General features: G+C 39.9%; 1 protein-coding gene across 1 annotated transcript in view; it reads left to right on the top strand.

The window, feature by feature from the left end:
* Positions 1–7,608: 7,608 nt before the first annotated feature.
* The window catches only part of NET1 (neuroepithelial cell transforming 1), a 47,110-nt gene continuing 36,179 nt past the window's right edge, over positions 7,609–18,539 (top strand). The window contains exon 1 of the mRNA XM_010366489.2: positions 7,609–7,878. Coding sequence (XP_010364791.1) covers positions 7,751–7,878 — 128 coding nt within the window. The 5' untranslated portion in view covers positions 7,609–7,750. The remainder of the gene's footprint in view (positions 7,879–18,539) is intronic.

Raw genomic sequence — 18,539 nt, 5'->3', positions numbered from 1 at the left:
TTCTGCATTTGTTGGATGCAGTGTTCTAGATAGCCATATCATTCAATCAATCAATCTGTTAAATCAAATGGCTTTATTGTGTAGTCCAAATTTTCAGTATCAATTATTTCAAAAGATGTGTTAAAAATTTTCTTTATAATTGTGAATTTGCCCATTATTTCTTTTTCTGTCAATTTTTGATATGTTTTGAGGCTATGTTATGCAGAGCATATACAGTTTAAACTATTATATGTTTAAAAACTTTAACAATTTTTTTTAAATTACCTTCCTTATATACATTAATGATTTTTACCTTAAAGTTTTTTTGTTTTTGTTTTTGTTTTTGAGACAGAGTCTTGCTCCGTCATCCAGGTTGGAGCGCAGTGGTGCGATCTCAGCTCACTGCAACCTCCACCTCCCAGGTTCAAGCAATTCTTCTGCCTCAGCCTCCCAAGTAGCTGGGATTACAGGTGCGTGCCACTATTCCCAGCTAATTTTTTTGTATTTTTGGTAGAGACAGGGTTTCACCATGTTGGCCAGGTTGGTCTTGAACTCCTGACCTCGTGATCTGCCCACCTTGGCCTATGTTAAAGTTTTTATGATCAAATATTAATATTACTACTTTAATACAGTTTTATGGTTCACATTTGAATTATGTATTTTCCCATCTTTTTACATTCTTAGAAACTTAAAACCTTTCCATATTCTCATATTTGGGATGTGTTCTTTGTATGCATGATATGACTGAGTTTTTTTTCTATTTTTTTATTTGAATTGGATAATTCAGCTCATTACATTTAATATAATAACTAATATAGTTGGGTTTAGATATAGAGTACTATTTTATTTTGTGCTTTCTGTTTGTCTCCATTTTCTTTTTTTTTTTTTTTTTTTTTTTTGAGACGGAGTCTCGCTGTGTCGCCCAGGCTGGAGTGCAGTGGCCGGATCTCGGCTCACTACAAGCTCCGCCTCCTGGGTTTACGCCATTCTCCTGCCTCTGCCTCCCGAGTAGCTGGGACTACAGGCGCCCGCCACCTCGCCCAGCTAGTTTTTTGCATTTTTTTTAGTAGAGACGGGGTTTCACTGTGTTAGGCAGGATGGTCTCGATCTCCTGACCTCGTGATCCGCCCGTCTCGGCCTCCCAAAGTGCTGGGATTACAGGCTTGAGCCACCGTGCCCAGCCTGTCTCCGTTTTCTAAGTTCTCTTTTCATCCTGATCTTCTTTTGAATTAATGGCATGTTTTGTTAGCATAGTAACAATTTTATTATTTAGTAATCAAAACAAAATTTCTGTTACTCAAGAATTTTGGTTTCTACCAATTCTTCCTTACAACTTTGAGAAAAGGAAGAAACCATAGTGTTCTTCAGCAGTTTTCTCCTGAACTTATTATAAATTATACTTTCTCTCATTTTGATCTTCATAAAGTCAATCCTATCTATCTCTGTCAGTAACTCCCTGAATGTTTAGCATCCTGGTAATTTCATATAATAAACAAAAAAAATAAGCCAGTTCCATTTTATAAAATCAGAATGATATTTATTTTGTTGCTGTATCAAATTTTCTCCCATTGGTCCCAGATATTTCCAGTTTGAAACAAGATGAGGGAAAAATCAATAATGTGAGTGTCTCATTTCTAGTCCACTGATGTACTCAGTATCTTTCATTAACTTTTAAAAATTGTCAGTCTGACTTGGAGCTATGATTAACTTAGATTTACGTAGGAATTAGAAAGAAACTAGAAAAATCTCTTTTGTAGTATAATTTAAGAAATGCATCTTATCGTTTAGTAATTCCTTATTTCTTTGAAAGACTAAGTCTTAAAGAAAAAAGTTTCCTCAAGTGATAATAATTGGAATTTCAAGCCTGAAGAGACCTTCTGGGATGATAGTTTTTGTGTCAACTTGGCTAGGCTGTGGCACCCAGTTATCCAATCTAACACTAGTCTGGGTATTGCTGTGCAGGCATTGTGGTGGTGTGGTGAACACCTCCAGTAAACTTTGACTTTAAGTAAAGGACATCATCCTCAATCATGTGAGTGGGCCTCATCCAATCAGTTGAAAGACTGTAAGAGCAAAGTGGAGATTTCTCTGAGGAAGAAATTTCTCCTAAGGATGGCACCTTTAGTTTCAGCTTTAGCTGTTACTCAGGAGTTTCCAGCCTGCCAGCCTGCCAGCCTGCCCTGCTGATTCCAGACTTTATAGCCCCACAATCACACTAACTTATTCCTTAAAATAAATCACACACACACTACTGCCTCTGACATACTTGGTGGCCACCCTTAGGTTCTGAGAGTGAAAAAATGTCAGAGTGATAAAAGTGTGGTATTTATAGTCACAATTTCCTTGTTCAAAGTTCCTTTCTTGGCCAGGCACAGTGGCTCATGCCTGTAATCCCAGCACTTTGGGAGGCCGAGGTGGGCAGATCACTTGAGGTCAGGAGTTCAAGACCAGCCTGGCCAATGTGGTGAAACCCCATCTCTACTAAAAATACAAAAAATTAGCCAGGCGTGGTGGTGGGGGCCTGTAATCCCAGCTACTCTAGAGGCTGAGGCAGGAGACTCACTTGAACCCTGGAGGCAGAGGTTGCAGTGAACCAAGGTCACATGATTGCACTCCAGCCTGGACAACAAGAGCAAAACTCCATCTCAACAACAACAACAACAACAACAACAACAAAACCTTCCTTTCTTAAGTATTTTTCATTGTGAGCCAGTCAATTCACTGACCAAGTAATAAGAAAACCTTCTAAGCATAAAAATTTGTTTAAAAAAAAACAAATTATTCAACTCTGAGCAATAATTCTGACTGACATTCTGACATTTCTGAAGTTCTCTTTGGTAATTCTCTGTTGGCAGCCTCATGACCACAGCCAGATCACTGTCCTCTGCCATTCTCTCTGTCCCCTACCATCGCACTGAAATGCCTTTCTCCTTCCTCCTCTATTCTCCTCTCCTACTACTAATATAAATCAGTCTTTTAGATTTGCAATGTCTTTAGGAAGATAGTCTAAGCATTAAGAAAAATGAATTACAGTGTACTTTGGATTAATAGCACCTTCTCTGGCCACACATATTTCATCTCAAGTTTTATTCTCCTTCTCTAAGTTCAACAGTTAGATTTTGGAATTTTCCATTTTCCTCATTGGAATACCTAAAAGTAAACCAATATGGTAAACAAATGATTCATGGATGATTGATTGATTGATTGATTGATTGACTGAGGCCAAAAAATAAAACAACCTCCCCTACATCACACATACACACACAGTGATAGATTTTAAGGGATGACAAATCTGATGTCAAATATTCTACCCTATTGTACCTATAAGTACTCTTCTGCTTGTCAGAATGACAACGCAGTCCACATACTTAACAGTGGACTACACTCCCTTTCATTTGGCAGGAACAATTAAGTTCGACCCAATTAAAAATTACAGCCTAATAAACAGTTTTATAAATTAATCAAAAGTAGATATAGTAAATATATTTTTTAAAATTTCCGACAGTATTATAACATTCTATATATAAATTATAAGTATATGCACACACACATACATTCACTCTCCTGAAAGTAATTGCTGTTAGTTCATGAGAAGCTATGAGAAGATTCAGAACTAAAAGAAAAACGTTGATGCAAAGGGAAATTCTCCAGTTATTAAGACTACTAGTTTTCTAATGGGAAGTCATTGTTTGCAAATTTGCTACATTTTTCTGTGGGAGCCTACAGACCAAAGGGGAATCATTTAGCTAGTGATAGCAATGGCAAACAAAAGATCACATAAAAATCAGCAAATAATTTGGAAATTAATAGAGTGTTTTGATGAACATTGATGAACTGTAATATACACATGTGTATATATATCTATATAAAACTTGGTAAGCAGTTTTGCAAAAATTGTTTGATTTACTTAGATAATGAAAGAAAATAGATTTTTAAATTATTGATTTACTTAATAATTTACATTCATTTATTGATTGTTGAATATATTTAATATCAACCTGCAAAATGATTGGTGTCATTACACAGGGCTGAAGGTTTTGGAAATAATCTTTGAGGAAATTCCCCAAAATAATATTTGTTTTGCAAATCTATGGTTGAAGAAGTTTGGGTAACACTTTGCTCCAGTCAAGTTAGTAGGAATATCTTCTCAGAGAGGGAATTCTAGAGTCTGATTTTATATATATGAAAGCTGAAATCAAAACAATTTCCTCAAACCCTGTCCTGGTGAATATTTTAAGGGAGAAGGATGATTTGTGGGGAACTGAAAGAGAGAGGATTCAGAGAACATTTGTCACGGTTTTGGGACTGTTCTATACAGTGTAAGACATAGAATATTGGGACACTGGCATTCAGACACCAGAAAGTTGATCTCTTGTAAGATCAAGAGATGTCACCAGTCTTTCCCAAGTCTTGAATGACCAACCCTCAGAGCAGTCACTTTTCTTTGTCGTTCTTCTATGGTACCCAGCAATTTTCTCATCAAAATTTGTCTTCTATTCCTTATTTCCCTAATGTCTAGCACAGATCCTGGCATGTTATAGCAGGAATTTAATACATCCTTGTGAATAATTGAGCAAAATCATAAATTCTCAAGTGAACGAAAATTGGAAACATTAGCTCTGCATAAAACAATAGTATTCAGATCGCTGGAAAGAAGTACCCACCCCCACCACTAGAATCCCCACATTGACATCCTGCGGTATCTATCACTTTGTGAGCAGTTATTACAAGTTACCAAAGGACTGACCACCTCTGATTACACAATCAAAACCAGTTTCAGGACTTACAAAGCTGAGGACAAACCCTGAATTCTGAGGATCTCACCGAAGTATGTTGAAACTATCAATATGAAACAAATGTTTCTGTGGGAAAAAAGACCAAATGTCAGTGATTCACATGGTCCTATCTTGTGAACAAAAGTTCTCTGAAAAGGAATTTTGGAGAAAGGAGACTTTTTTCTAGTGAACAGTTTGCAAACCAGGGAGACACAGCCTTTGGGGTAAAAGAAAGGTGATCCCGGAGAATAAAGGGGAGTGTTTGGCTTTTATAGAAAAAGTTCTTGTCCAAGTTTCCAATCAGATGTGTTTATGCAAATCAAAGATTCAGACTTGCTCAGTTCGGATTGGGTAATACAGCTGAGCCCTGATTGGTTAAAGCAGATGAGTTCTGATTAGTTCAATCAGGTGAGCCCTGATTAGTCAATTCAGGTAAATTGTGGAAATCCCAAAGGGATGTGGGTTTTCTGCACACAGAGTAGGTGTGACGTCTAGTCAAGCAGATAGTCATTGGCTCTGTTTAAATTTGAGCCCAGTTAGCCACTTGGGATTTGACTTGAAGAATTGCTCTTACAGGTTTATTTTTGTTCATAATCTAAATATCTGCATCCTCTGAAGCTCTGTCTTGTTGGAGACCAACTCCCCAAATATTAAGAACATTTCTTTATTCTTACACTCTAACAGCTACAAAGCAATGCTTTCTTCTTTAATTTTTGGGGAGGGATAGGGAAGGTAGAACAGAAGTGGTTCTTATCCAAGGTCAACTTGTGTCCAGAGTTGGTTCCTTCCAGTGGGTTCATGGTCTTGCTGACTTCAAGAATGAAGCCATAGACCTTCGTGGTGAGTGTTACAGCTCTTAAAGGTGGCATGGACCCACAGAGTGAGCAGCAGCAAGATTTATTGTAAAGAGCAAAAGAACAAGGCTTACACAGCGTGGAAGGGGACCCCAGCGGGTTGCCACTGCAGGCTGGGGTGGACAGCTTTTATTCCCTTATTTGTCCCCTTCCATGTTCCATTTTTGTCCTATCAGAGTGCCCTTTTTTCAATCCTCCCTGCGATTGGCTACTTTCAGGGTCCTGCTGATTGGTGTGTTTTACAGAGCACTGATTGGTGCATTTTACAGGGCGCTGATTGGTATGTTTTACAGAGCACTGGTTGGTGCATTTTACAATTCTCTTGCCAGCCACAGAGAGCTGATCCGGTGCATTTTTGCAGAGTGCTGATTGGTGCATTTTACAATCCCCTTGCTAGCTACAGAGCACTGATTGGTGCGTTTTACAATCCTAGCTAAAGAGTGCTGATTGGTGCGTTTTACAATCCTAGTGACAGAGTGCTGATTGGTGCATTTTACAATCCTCTTCCTAGACAGAAAAGTTCTCGAAGTCCCCACTCAACCCAGGAAGTTCAGCTGGCTTCGCCTCTCAATCTTACTCCCTAATTTCTTACTCTTTTTAAAACTAAAACATTTTTCCCTCATGTTATAAAGGTTCTGCAAGTTCAATATGTCCTTATTTTAACAAAAAATTAAGTACAAAAAATAAAAATTTTGAATACCTAAAGTCTAACTACCTAGAGACATTTTAATACATTGATTTTTTAATACATTTAATACATTTTAACACATTGACATTATCTTTTTCCTTTGTATAATCTCTTGTAATTCATAACTGAATATACTGAATATATCTCTATACTTCATGTTTTTATTTCAAATTACCAGTATACTATTACACACTTCACACTTTATTTTTGTTGGCTGAAAATATTCTTCTCAGGGGATGAGTGGTAAATCATTGTTTATTTAGGTTGTCTTAAATGTTTCTATTATAAACAATGTCATTAATAGCTTCATGTTTATATAATTTTATTTTTTAGGATAAATTTCCAGAAGTTGAAATATAGTCCCAAAAGAGAAGCTTTTTTTTTTTTTTTTTTTTTTTGGAGACGGAGTCTCGTTCTGTCACTGGGCTGGAGTGCAGTGCCATGATCTTGGTTCACTACAACCTCCGACTCCCTGGTTCAAGGGATTCTCCTGCCTCAGCCTCCCGAGTAGCTGGGATTACAGGCATGTGCCACCATGCCCAGTTAATTTTTGTATTTTAGTAGCGACGGGGTTTCACCATGTTGGCCAGGATGGTCTTGATCTCCTGACCTCGTGATCCACCTGCCTCGGCCTCCCGAAGTGCGGGGATTACGGGCGTGAGCCACCACGCCCGGTCAGGAGAAGCTATTTTAAAGACTTTTGACACATATAAAGCAATATTTAAATTCAAAGAACGTGTAATTTAACAATTTTTTTTTTTTTTTTTACTTGAGGCGGTCCTTTATTTTATATTATGTCTTTTGCTGACTTTTTACAAGCAAAGGATGAAGTTACTTCATTCCGTTTTGCTAAGGAGAGACTGTGTCATCCTTATTGGAAGACACCAGGGCTCAAAATTAGATTTTGCTGTTTTCCTAGAGACAGCCCTGGGAATACACTTGTATAATCTTTGGTAATTGGAAATATATCTCATATTGGCCACGTGCACAATAATTTAGTGTGTATATGGCCAATAAACAAGCCTTGTTTACAGGTCATTACTTTGGACCTCTCTTCTCCCCAAATGCTAAGAAAGATCTGGTGACTTAAAATGCTTCCAGTCCATTTGCCTTGGCCTGCAGTGAAAGTCCTAATGAACAATGAAGGAGGTATCGGGCCTTGGGGACTCAGGGATGCGCTCAACAATTAAGGGCAAGTTTTCCTTGGCTCTTTCCTAGGCAAGTGGATCCCGGGAGCGGCGAAGGGGCGGGACTCCACGTCTCCTAGGAACCGCTGCGCGCTCACTGATTGGCTGATCGCTGCGCAGCCGCCATTTTCAAATCCCCGGATGACGGCGGTGGCGGCTGCAGTTCGCTGACAGGCGCTTTCTGCCTGGCAGAGGCTGGCGGGCATCGTGCCCGTCCCTGCCGGTCTTCTGGGCACCCGGCCACCGCCCCACCCCCTCCTCCGTGCCATGGAGCCCGAGCTGGCGGCTCAGAAACAGCCCCGGCCGCGGAGGCGAAGCCGCCGGGCCTCTGGGCTCAGCACGGAGGGAGTGGCGGGGCCTTCGGCAGACACCTCTGGGCCGGAGCTGGACGGGAGGTGAGTGTGGGGGAGGGGAGGGCCGAACGGAAGGTGAGTGTTGGGGAGGCAGGGGCCGGGGGGAGGGGAGGGCTGGCTGTGAGTTGGGTGTGGGGGGCAGCGAGGGCGGGGGATGGGGGGAATGGGGGGGTTGGTGAGGGCCAGGGGGAGGCGAGGGCCGCTGGGAGGTAAGTGGGGGATGGGGGAGGTGACTGCGGGGGTCGGGGAGGGGGGACCGGGGCCGCTGGAGGTGAGGGTGGCACAGGCCGGAGTGACAGTGTGCCTGGCCTTGGACTGAGGTCGGTCCTGAGACTCCAAACTGCGATTTTCCCTGCCTGTGGCAAAGGGGCGGGCTTGTTGAGTCTCCTCTCCTCCTGACTGTTTCTCAGGGGAGACTTAGGAAAAGCCACAATGGTTTTGTTCTCCACACCCAACTGGCTGTAGACTGGAGTTCCCAAATGACTTCACTCAGACCGAAACTGACATGGTGAGCACCACGAGAATGGGCTTCCATGTCCTGAGAATGAAAAGACTAGGGAATAAGTTGTGAGATGCCTATTAGAGAGTCCATCACAACCATTTCCGTGTTTTTTCTTTTTACTTTTTGTGGAAGTATACATTGAAATGAGAGTGTATGACTCGTGTTTGGCTCAGTGAAATTTCAGAGCGAAGCTCAGGGGATAGCTGGTGAATTAGGAGGAAGGGAACCAAGTGAGAACAGTATCCAGGAGGCCAAATGCAGAAAGGATTTCAAGAAAGAGGATGTGACGAGCTGTGTCAGATGTTATTGATAGGTCAAATAAAAATGAGGATTAAGTAAAATATGAAGATTAAGCTAGATGAGGAATGAAAAATTTGGTAATGAGAAGAGAGTATTGATCTTACATGGTTTCCAAGAATGGTTACAATATCGAACTTAGAGTGTTTTGTAACAGATTGAGAAAAGAATGTGCGATTTGTTCAGGAAATAATGTGAGTGCCAACACTAGGAATATGGAAATGGAAAAATACTGTTCTTACTGCTTAAAGTTTATAATCTAATAGGGAAGAAAGATAAGTAGGTTAATAATTATAATGTGTGATAAAAATTATTATAGAATATAGAATTAGAATTCTATATGTTATAGAATATAGAATGCCGTAGATTAAAAGGAACACTTAATCCTGACTGGAGAGAACAGGAAATGATTTCCTATTGTAATCCTGAGTCTTTGAGGACCAGTTTAGAGAGCAGATGTAGATGGGTGATTTCAGGCAGAGAGACATGTAGAAAGACCCTGAAGCAAATGGGTCTGATGAGTTCTGGGTGTATATTCTATTTTATTACTATATTAACAATACTATTTGTATAGAGGAGAGGAGACCAGTATAGGGAGAAGGAGGAGGTAGTCATGAGAGATTTATGCTAAAGAGGTAAGAGCCACATCATGAAGAGACCTTGTATGCCTTGACAGAGTTTGGGTTTTATCTTCATGGTAGTGGGGAAATACTGAAAGACTTTAAATGAGCCAATGGCATGACATATTTGCATTTTAAAAGATCAGTTTGTCTTCCATGAGAAAAATAAGCAACATTTTGGACTCATCTCACTCTTCATATTTTATGAAAACTATTCCCCAAAAACATGCTCATATACATAAACATTTCAGGAGATTTGTGGACTCAGCCGTGTATACCAAATTAAAATTTCCAAGTTTAGACGATGGATTGGTAGGAAATCAGTCTGCAGTAGTCTAAATGAAAAATGATGATTGTTCGAATCTGATAACTGGCAATGGGATTGGTGAAGAGAAGTCTCACCGCAACAGGAAGACAAGAAAGAAGAATAGAGGGAAATAATACAAGTTTGTGGGATAGACTCTTTTTTTTTTTTTTTTTTTTTTTTTGAGACGGAGTCTCGCTCTGTCGCCCAGGCTGGAGTGCAGTGGCCGGATCTCAGCTCACTGCAAGCTCCGCCTCCCAGGTTCACGCCATTCTCCTGCCTCAGCCTCTGGAGTAGCTGGGACTACAGGCGCCCACCACCTCGCCCGGCTAGTTTTTTTGTATTTTTTAGTAGAGACGGGGTTTCACCGTGTTAGCCAGGATGGTCTCAATCTCCTGACCTCGTGATCCGCCGTCTCGGCCTCCCAAAGTGCTGGGATTACAGGCTTGAGCCACCGCGGCCGGCCGGGATAGACTCTTAAAAAAGAATAAACTTGATGTGCTGAGCTCATTTAACAAATAGAAGGAGAAGTTGAACAGACAGTAGAGGAGAAAAATGGTTGAACAAGGATCCAAGAAGGCAGAAAAGGATAGAATCCAAATTCAAGGTGGAGGATTTAGCCTAACAAGAGGCTATGGATGGTACATAATTTTGAAGAATGGGGTGTGTCGTGAGCAGGAATTTGAAGACTTTCCCACCAGGCCTCTATTTTTTGTGTGAGGTAGGAAATGATATATTCTGAGAAAAGCGTAGTAACACAGGCAGCATGAGGAGAGTGAGACACAGAAGAACCATGGAGGGAAAATGGAGAATTAAATAACTAACATTCCTTTTCGAGAAAAGATGTAGGATCATCTACAAGAATATGTAAAATATCACAAGATAGTATTAATTGTGAGGCAAGAAACAACTAAGAGGTGTATCAGATTCAGAAATCATAAGAAAAATTTGTGTATATAGTTGTGTGACTATTAAAAAATGTTCTGCAGGCAAAACTCACTCTAAACTAATTTGAAAGACAAATACATACGGGACAATTTACCCACTTAAATCGTACTACTTAGAACATTTTCATCGCCTCAAAAAGAGCATTTATAACCTTTAGCTATTGTTCCCCTCCTACCCCTTCTGCCCCAAAACCTAATCTGTCCGTCTGTAGGAATTTCTGTGTTCTGGACATTGCATATGAATGGATTCATGTAATGTGTGTGGCCATTTTTGGTGGGCCATCCTTTGTTTTGGTTTTGTTTTTTTTTTTTTTTTTTTTTTTTTGAGACGGAATCTCACTCTTCTCACCGGGGCTGGAGTGCAGTGGTGCGATCTCGGTTCGCTGCAACCTCTGCCTCCCAGGTTCAAGCGATTCTCCTGCCTCAGCCTACCGAGTAGCTGGGACTACAGGCATGTGTCACCACACGTGGCTAATTTTTTGTATTTTTAGTAAGACGGGGTTTCACCATGTTGGCCAGGCTGGTCTTAAACTCCTGACCTTGTGATCCGCCTGCCTTGGCCTCCCAAAGTGCTGGGATTACAGGCGAGAGCCGCCGCACCTGGCCCTGCTCATTTGTAAACTTCTTCTTTATTGAGTTAAGAGTTCTTTATTCTGGATACAAGTCCCTTATCAGATAGATTATTTTATTTGCAAATAGCTTCTCTTATTCTGTGGGTTGTCTTTTCACTTTCATGATGTTCTTCGAAGCACAAAAATGTTTTAGTTTGTAGTCTTACTTGTCTATTTTTGCTTTTGTTGCCTGTGTTTTGATGTCATATCCAAGAAATCACTGCTAAATCCATTGTTATGAATCCTGTCCCCAGTGCTTTCTTCTGAGAATTGTATCGTTTTAGCTTTCACATTTACGTCTTTAATCCATTTTGAGTTAGTTTTTGTATATAATGTGAGATGAGGGTCCAACCTAATTCTTTTTTTTTTTTTTTTTTTTTGAGACGGAGTCTCGCTCTGTCGCCCAGGCTGGAGTGCAGTGGCCGGATCTCAGCTCACTGCAAGCTCCGCCTCCCGGGTTCACGCCATTCTCCTGCCTCAGCCTCCCGAGTAGCTGGGACTACAGGCGCCCGCCACCTCGCCCGGCTAGTTTTTTGTATTTTTTAGTAGAGACGGGGTTTCACCGTGTTAGCCAGGATGGTCTCAATCTCCTGACCTCGTGATCTGCCCGTCTCGGCCTCCCAAAGTGCTGGGATTACAGGCTTGAGCCACCGCGCCCGGCCCAGCCTAATTCTTTATCCAGGTACCCCAGCACCATTTTTCAAAGACTGTTCCTTCTCCCATTGAGTAGTCTTAGCACCCTTGTCAAAAATCAGTTGACCATAAACATGAGAGTTTATTTTTAGACTTTGACTTTTATTCCCTTGATCTATATGTAACAGCCCTATGCCATTACCATAGTGTATTGATTACTGTTGCTTTGTATAGTAAGTTTTGGAATTGGGAAATGTGAGTCCTCCTACTTTGTTCTTTTTTTTCACAAGATTGCTGTGGCTATCCTGGGTCTCCTACAATTCTGTGTGAATTTTAGAATCAGCTTATCGATTTTTACAAAGGAGTCCACTGGGATTCTGATAGGAATTGCATTAAATCTTGTAGATCATTTTCAGGAGTATTGCCCTCTACACGGAGTTAAGTAGTCTGATCCATGGACAAGGGATGTTTTTCCAATTATTTAGATCTTTAATTATTTTCAACAGTGCTTTGTAGTTTTCAGAGTATAGTTCTGCATGTTTTGCTAAATTCCTAAGTATTTTGTTCTTTTTGATGCAGTTGTAAATGGGATTCATTTCTTTTGAAATGGGAAAAGTTCCCTTGTCCCCCACGCAGGGCATGCACTGGGGGTATGCTGGCTTCTTCAATGCCCTGCTGTTCAAACCTCTAGGGGAACATACAGACAGGCAGGCTGTAGGGCTCCGACCCCACAGCTATGTCTGCGGGTGAATGTTTACAGCTGAAGCCTCAGTGAGCATGTGTTACAGGGTACTCTTTTAGTTTAGCCATCTGTAGGTGGCTTGTGTTCGTCAGCTTAATTAGACCCCTGCCTTATTGTAAGGACAGGGGTCTTTCTGTATCCCAGGGTTCTTGCCTTGATGAACTGGAACAGTCAGATCACGCATTGGCTTGGAGAATGATTGCAAGATTTTATTGAGTGGAAGCAGCTCTCAGCAGATGGGGGAGCCAGAAGGGAAATGGTTTTCCCCTGGAATCAAGTTGCCCGATTCTCCTTCAACCTCCCTGGCCAAGCTCTGCGTCGTTCTACCAATCGATGGCCTGCCAGCATGCCAGTGTACTCCCATGTCGGTGTGTTCCTCTTGACATCCAGCCACCTGTGTGTCTGCCTGCTAGGGTCTTGGGGGATTTTATAGGCACGGGATGGGGACATGGTGGGCCAGAGTGGTCTTGGGAAATGCAGCATTTGGGTAGGAGAAGAGAAATGCCTATCCTCACTGAGGTCCATGGGCCCAGGCTGGGGGATGGTGCCCTAGTGAGGAACCACACTCTTCTCTACTCAGCACTTCCCTGCCCTGCCTTGTGTCACTTTATTTTCAGTTTAATAATTTCAGTTGTATAGGAACATAATTGATTTTTGTATATTGATCTTGGATCCTGCTACCTTGCTGAACTCATTAGTTCTAATAGTTTTTTAGTGGTTTCTTTAGGATTTACTATGTACAGGGTTATGTCATCAGCAAATAAAAATAGTTTTACTTCTTTTTCCAATCTGTGAATGCCCTTTATTTTTTTCTCTCTCCTAATTGCCCTGGGTGGGGCCTCCTATACAATGTTGAACGGAAGTGGAGAGACTGGAAATTCTTGTCTTATTTCTGATCTTACGGGGAAAGCATACAATCTTTCACTATTAAGTATGATGTTACTTGTAAGCTTTGTAGATGTTCTTTATCAGGTTGAGGAAGTTCCATTCTATTTCTAGTTTTTGAGTGATTTTTATCATGAAAGGTTTTAGGGTTTTTTTCTTTTGTCTATTAAAATGATCATGTGGTTGTTGTTATTATTGATGTGTTTCATTAATTGGTTTTTTGAGATGTTAAACCAACTTTGCCTTCCTGGTATAAGTCCTGCTTGGTCATTGTGTATAGCTTTTTTTATATATTGTTGGATCCATTTTTTTAATATTTTGTTGAATATTTTTGTGTATATATTCATGAGTGATCTGTAGTTTTATTATCTTGTACTATGCTTGTCTGGTTTTGGTATTGGGATAATACAGGCCTCATAAAATCCATTGAGAAGTGTTACCTACTGTTTTGGTTTTTTTTGAAAGTTTATGAAGAATTGGTATTAACTCTTTCATTGTTTGGTAGAATTCAGTGTAAAGCCACCTGGGCCTAGACTTTTCTCTGTGGATAGTTTATTAGTATTATTAATTCAATCTTATCTCTTGTTATAGGTGTCTTCTGATAGTTTGTTTCTTTTAAGTCAGTTTCAGTAGGTTGTATCTCTAGGAATTTGTTTCATCAAAGTTATCTAATTTGGTGGTGTACCCTTGTTCATAGTATTTCTTTATAATCCTTTTCGTATAATGTCAATAGTAATGTCCCCTCTTTTATTTCTGATTCTTATCATTTGTCTTCTTTCTTTTTATAATGGTCAATCTAGCTAAAGGCTTGTCAATCTTGATCTTTCCAAAGAATGTGATTTTGGCTTCATTACTTTTCTCTGTTCTTCTGTTCTTTATTTTCACTTTAATCCTTATTGTTTCCTTCTTCCTGCTCAGTAATCTGAGTAATCTCCTCAGATTAGTCTGCTTGCTTTAGGTTCAGTTGGCCCTTTTTGTTTCCAGTGTTGGGGTCCGCATGTTTCCTAAACAAAGGAATGAACACACAAGACAACACAAGACAAAACAAACACGGCGCTGCCTCGAATGGCGCGCTCTGCTTTATTTTATACAGTCGTTTGTGGAATGTTGCCAAGTCACAAGACACATTGTTGTTTTTTTGACCTTTCCCTGACTTTCTGTATTTTCAAGATGTTTGCACATAAACAAGCCCCCAGGGTCTGCTGTTAGCAGCTGGCTCCTTTGTCCTCCCTGTTTGCAGGGAAGGAATGCCCTGCTTCGTTTGCAAGAGCAGGACTTATCCGAACGTCTCGTTTGCGAGCACATAGTCCTCTACATTCCAGTGTCATGATTATAGATTAAGTTACTGATTTGAGATCTTTTTCTTAATATAGGGATACAGCTATGAATTTCCCTCTGAGCATTGCTTTAGCTGCATCTCATAAATTTTGATGCAGTGTGTCTTCATATCATCAATCTCAAATTACATTCTGATTTCTCTTTGACTTCTTTGAGCCATTAATTATTTAGGAATGTGTTGTTTAATTTCCACGTAATTGTGACTTTCACAAATTTTTTCTAATTTCATTACATTGTAGCTGGAGAATACACTTTGTATTATGTATTATTTCTATCCTTTTACATTTATTGAGATTGTGCTGTTTTTATATGCATGTATGTTCATAATTATTATATCTTCCTGATGGATCAATCCTTTTATTATAAAATATCCCTCTTTGGTAACATTTTTTTCTCTTAAAGGCTGTTTTGTTTGATGTTAATATAGCTTCTCTAGCTTTCTTGTGGCTTGCTATTTGCATGACATATTTTTAATCCCTTTATTTTCAAGCTATTTATATCTGTGATACTAAAGTTTATCTCCCGTGGACAGCACATAGTTGGATCCTGGTTGGTTGGTTGGTTTTGATCCTGTCTGGCTTGTCTCTTTCTTTTGATTGCGTTGTTTACTCCAATCACATTTAATGTTATGTACTGATATAGTTGGAATTATGTCTGCCATTTTGTTGTGTTATATATGTCTTTTGTTTCTCTATTCCTCCTTTATTGCTTTCTTTTGCATTAAGTGAGAATTTTCTAATTTGTAGCATTTTAATTTCTTTACTGATTTGTTTCATTGAAACTGCTTTTACTAGGGCTTTTTGGGTTTTGTGTGTGAACTCAGATTACCGTCTGGGGTCACTTGCTTTCAGCCTGAAATTCTTCTTATGGTATTTCTTGTAAGGCAAGTCTGCTAACAACAAATTCTCTTTGTTTGTTTGTTTTTATGGGAATGTCTTTGTTTCTCCTTCATTCTTGAAAGAGAATTTTGATAGTATAGGATTCTTTGATGAAATTTTCTTTTTCTTTGAGCACTTTGAATATGTTATCACACTGCTTCTGTCTTCCATTGTTTCTGTTAAGAAGTCAGAATCTTATTGGGGTTCCTTGTAAATAACAAGGCTTTTTTTTCTCTTGCTGTTTTTAAGATTTTCTTATCTTTAACTTTCACCATTTTTACTGTGATGTGTCTGTCTGTGGATATATTTGTGTTTATCTTACTTGAAGTTTATTGAGCTTTTCCAAATGTGTAGGTGGTTGTTTTTCAATAAATTTGGAGAAGCTTCAGCCATTGTTTCTTTGAAGTTTTTTTTTTTTTTTTTGGCTCTTTTCTCTTTCCTCTCTTTCTCGTATTCCCATTATGTGTATTTGAAGGGAAATATGGCAAATAAAACAAAATTTTAATGCAAATATTTAAACCAAGCAGTCTAACCACAGAAATTTATCTTAACGTAATGGGCAAGCATACATGGATGTATGTACAAGAAAGTATATCCTAGCACATTTGTGTAGTAGAAAGGTTAGAAAAAACAGGAGGAGGAAGTTAAATACATTATGGTATTCTGTACAGTGAGATATTATAATAATCTAAAATTTTTATAATTCAGGTGGAATTTATTTGGTATGTTGTATAAGATGTATTTGGAATTTTAGGTTGTTTGTTGGTACATCTCCTCTATGTATCTGTGCAAGTTTCTCTGGGGCAGCAATTGTGTTTTCTGTGTAGATACTGCCTATGATACGACGGGCCTCTTCTTTCTCCCCACCTCCCAGTTCTGGGCAGTAGGCAAAGATCTTTTTTGTTTGTTTGTTTTTGAGACAGAGTCTTGCTTTGTCACCAGACTGGAGTGCAGTGGCACGATCTCAGCTCACTGCAACCTCCAACTCCCTGGTTCAAGTGATTCTCCTGCCTCAGCCTCCCGAGTAGCTGGGATTACAGGAACACACCACCACGCCCAGCTAATTTTTGTATTTTTAGTAGAGATGGGATTTCACCATGTTGGCGGGATGGTTTTGATATCCTGACTTCGTGATCCGCCCACCTTGACCTCCCAAAGTGCTGGGATTACAGGTATGAGTCACTGTGCCCAGCTGCCAAGGGTCTTTCTAAAGAACGCTAGGTTATACTACATGGTTGAGAGCTCAGAATAAGGCCTGCTTTTCTGGCCTAGTTTTTTTGATACCAAGTCTATTCTGGCCTCAGCTTTGATTTACCTAATTATTTTCTGTTTCCTCCTTTGAGAATGTATATTCTTTTAACATTCTTTTAGACTAGAACCCGTAGACAAAGAGTAATGTTTAAAGAGTTTAGGCTTTAAAAGCAGTCACACTTCCTAGATTCAAATTCTGGCTCTTGAGGACCTTGAGCAAGTTACTTAGTCTCTAAGACTTCATAGTACCTATGTCTAAGGTCCTGAAAATTGGACACAAATAACGTTTAAATAATTTTATTTCTGTCTTTCAGGGCCTTAGGGAAAGCCATAGAACTTTACATATCACCCATATGGCAGAAATATGAATACATATTGATCCTTCTAAGGATTTTATGTTTTCCTTTTTTGCAGATTTGAAATAATGCTGTCCATTGGTAGAAAAATAATAGTATGACCTATGATCTAGCAATAGTGATAAGGCTTACTCTTTGAATTTTGTTTTTCCAGTAAAATTGATTGATGGATTTGTACAGTGGATATCCAGAGTTAAAGGTATAGTCTTAAACCAATTCTTGACAACCCAGGATCTTTAGTAGTAGTAGTAGTAGTAGTAGTAGTAGTAGTAGTAGTAGTAGCAGCAGCCAAAAATGAAAAGCATACTCACAGAAGCTTGTAAGGCCATGTGCTCCCACATAAGTTGACTATGTTTTTAGTTTATTGAGGTATGATTTGTATATCATAACATTCTCCCTTTGTGGGTATACAATTCAGTGATTATCAGTAAATATAAAGAGTTGTGCAGTCATCACCACAATCCACTGTTGGAACATTTCATCACCCCAAATATCCCTGCTCCCACCCCAGCCCTAGGCAGCCACTGATCTGCTTTCTATCTCTATGAATTTCTATTTTCAGGACATACAAGTGGAATCATACAATGTGTAGTCTTTCTGCATCTGCCTTCTTTCACTTACATCAGTATTTCATTTTATTGCCAAACCATATTCCATTATGTGAATATACTACATTTTGTCAACTCCGTTTACCAGCTGTTGTACATTTGATTTGTTTCCAGTTTGGTGCTTTTATGGATAATGCTGCTAGGAACATTTGCATGTAAGTCTTTGTGTAGGCTGGGCGCAGTGGCTCACCCCTGTAATCCCAGCACTTTGGGAGGCCGAGGCGGGTGGATCACCTGAGGTCAGGAGTTCGAGACCAGCCTGGTCAACATGGCCTGTCTCTACTAAAAATACAAAATTTAGCTGGGTGTGGTGGCATGCACCTATAATCCCAGCTACTTGGGAGATTGAGGCAGGAGAATCACTTGAACCCGGGAGGCGGAGGTTGCAGTGAGCTGAGATCATACCACTGGACTCCAGCCTGGGTGACAGAGCAAAACTCCATCTCAAAAAAAAAAGTCTGTGTAGACATACATTTTCACTCCTCTTGGGTAAATTCTTGGGGGTGGAATTATCAGGTCCGACAGTAAACTAATCACTAACATCTTAAGGAATTGCCACACTGTTTCCAAAGAGTACTGGATTTTTAATGATGGAAGCCTTCAGAATTTCTCTTTCCTTACTGTTACTTGCTGTTGTCATTATCCCCTGTTCCCTCTTCCCTGAATTTGCTGCCCTGGGCAAGGCCTGAGAATTAATGCAGGACATTAGGATGTCTGGGGTGCTTTGGGGC

The sequence above is a fragment of the Rhinopithecus roxellana genome, chromosome 11 (assembly GCF_007565055.1).
Source record: "Rhinopithecus roxellana isolate Shanxi Qingling chromosome 11, ASM756505v1, whole genome shotgun sequence".
NCBI lineage: Eukaryota > Metazoa > Chordata > Mammalia > Primates > Cercopithecidae > Rhinopithecus > Rhinopithecus roxellana.
The sequence above is the reverse complement of the archived record's forward strand: the minus strand, read 5'-3'. Positions and strand labels throughout refer to the sequence as shown.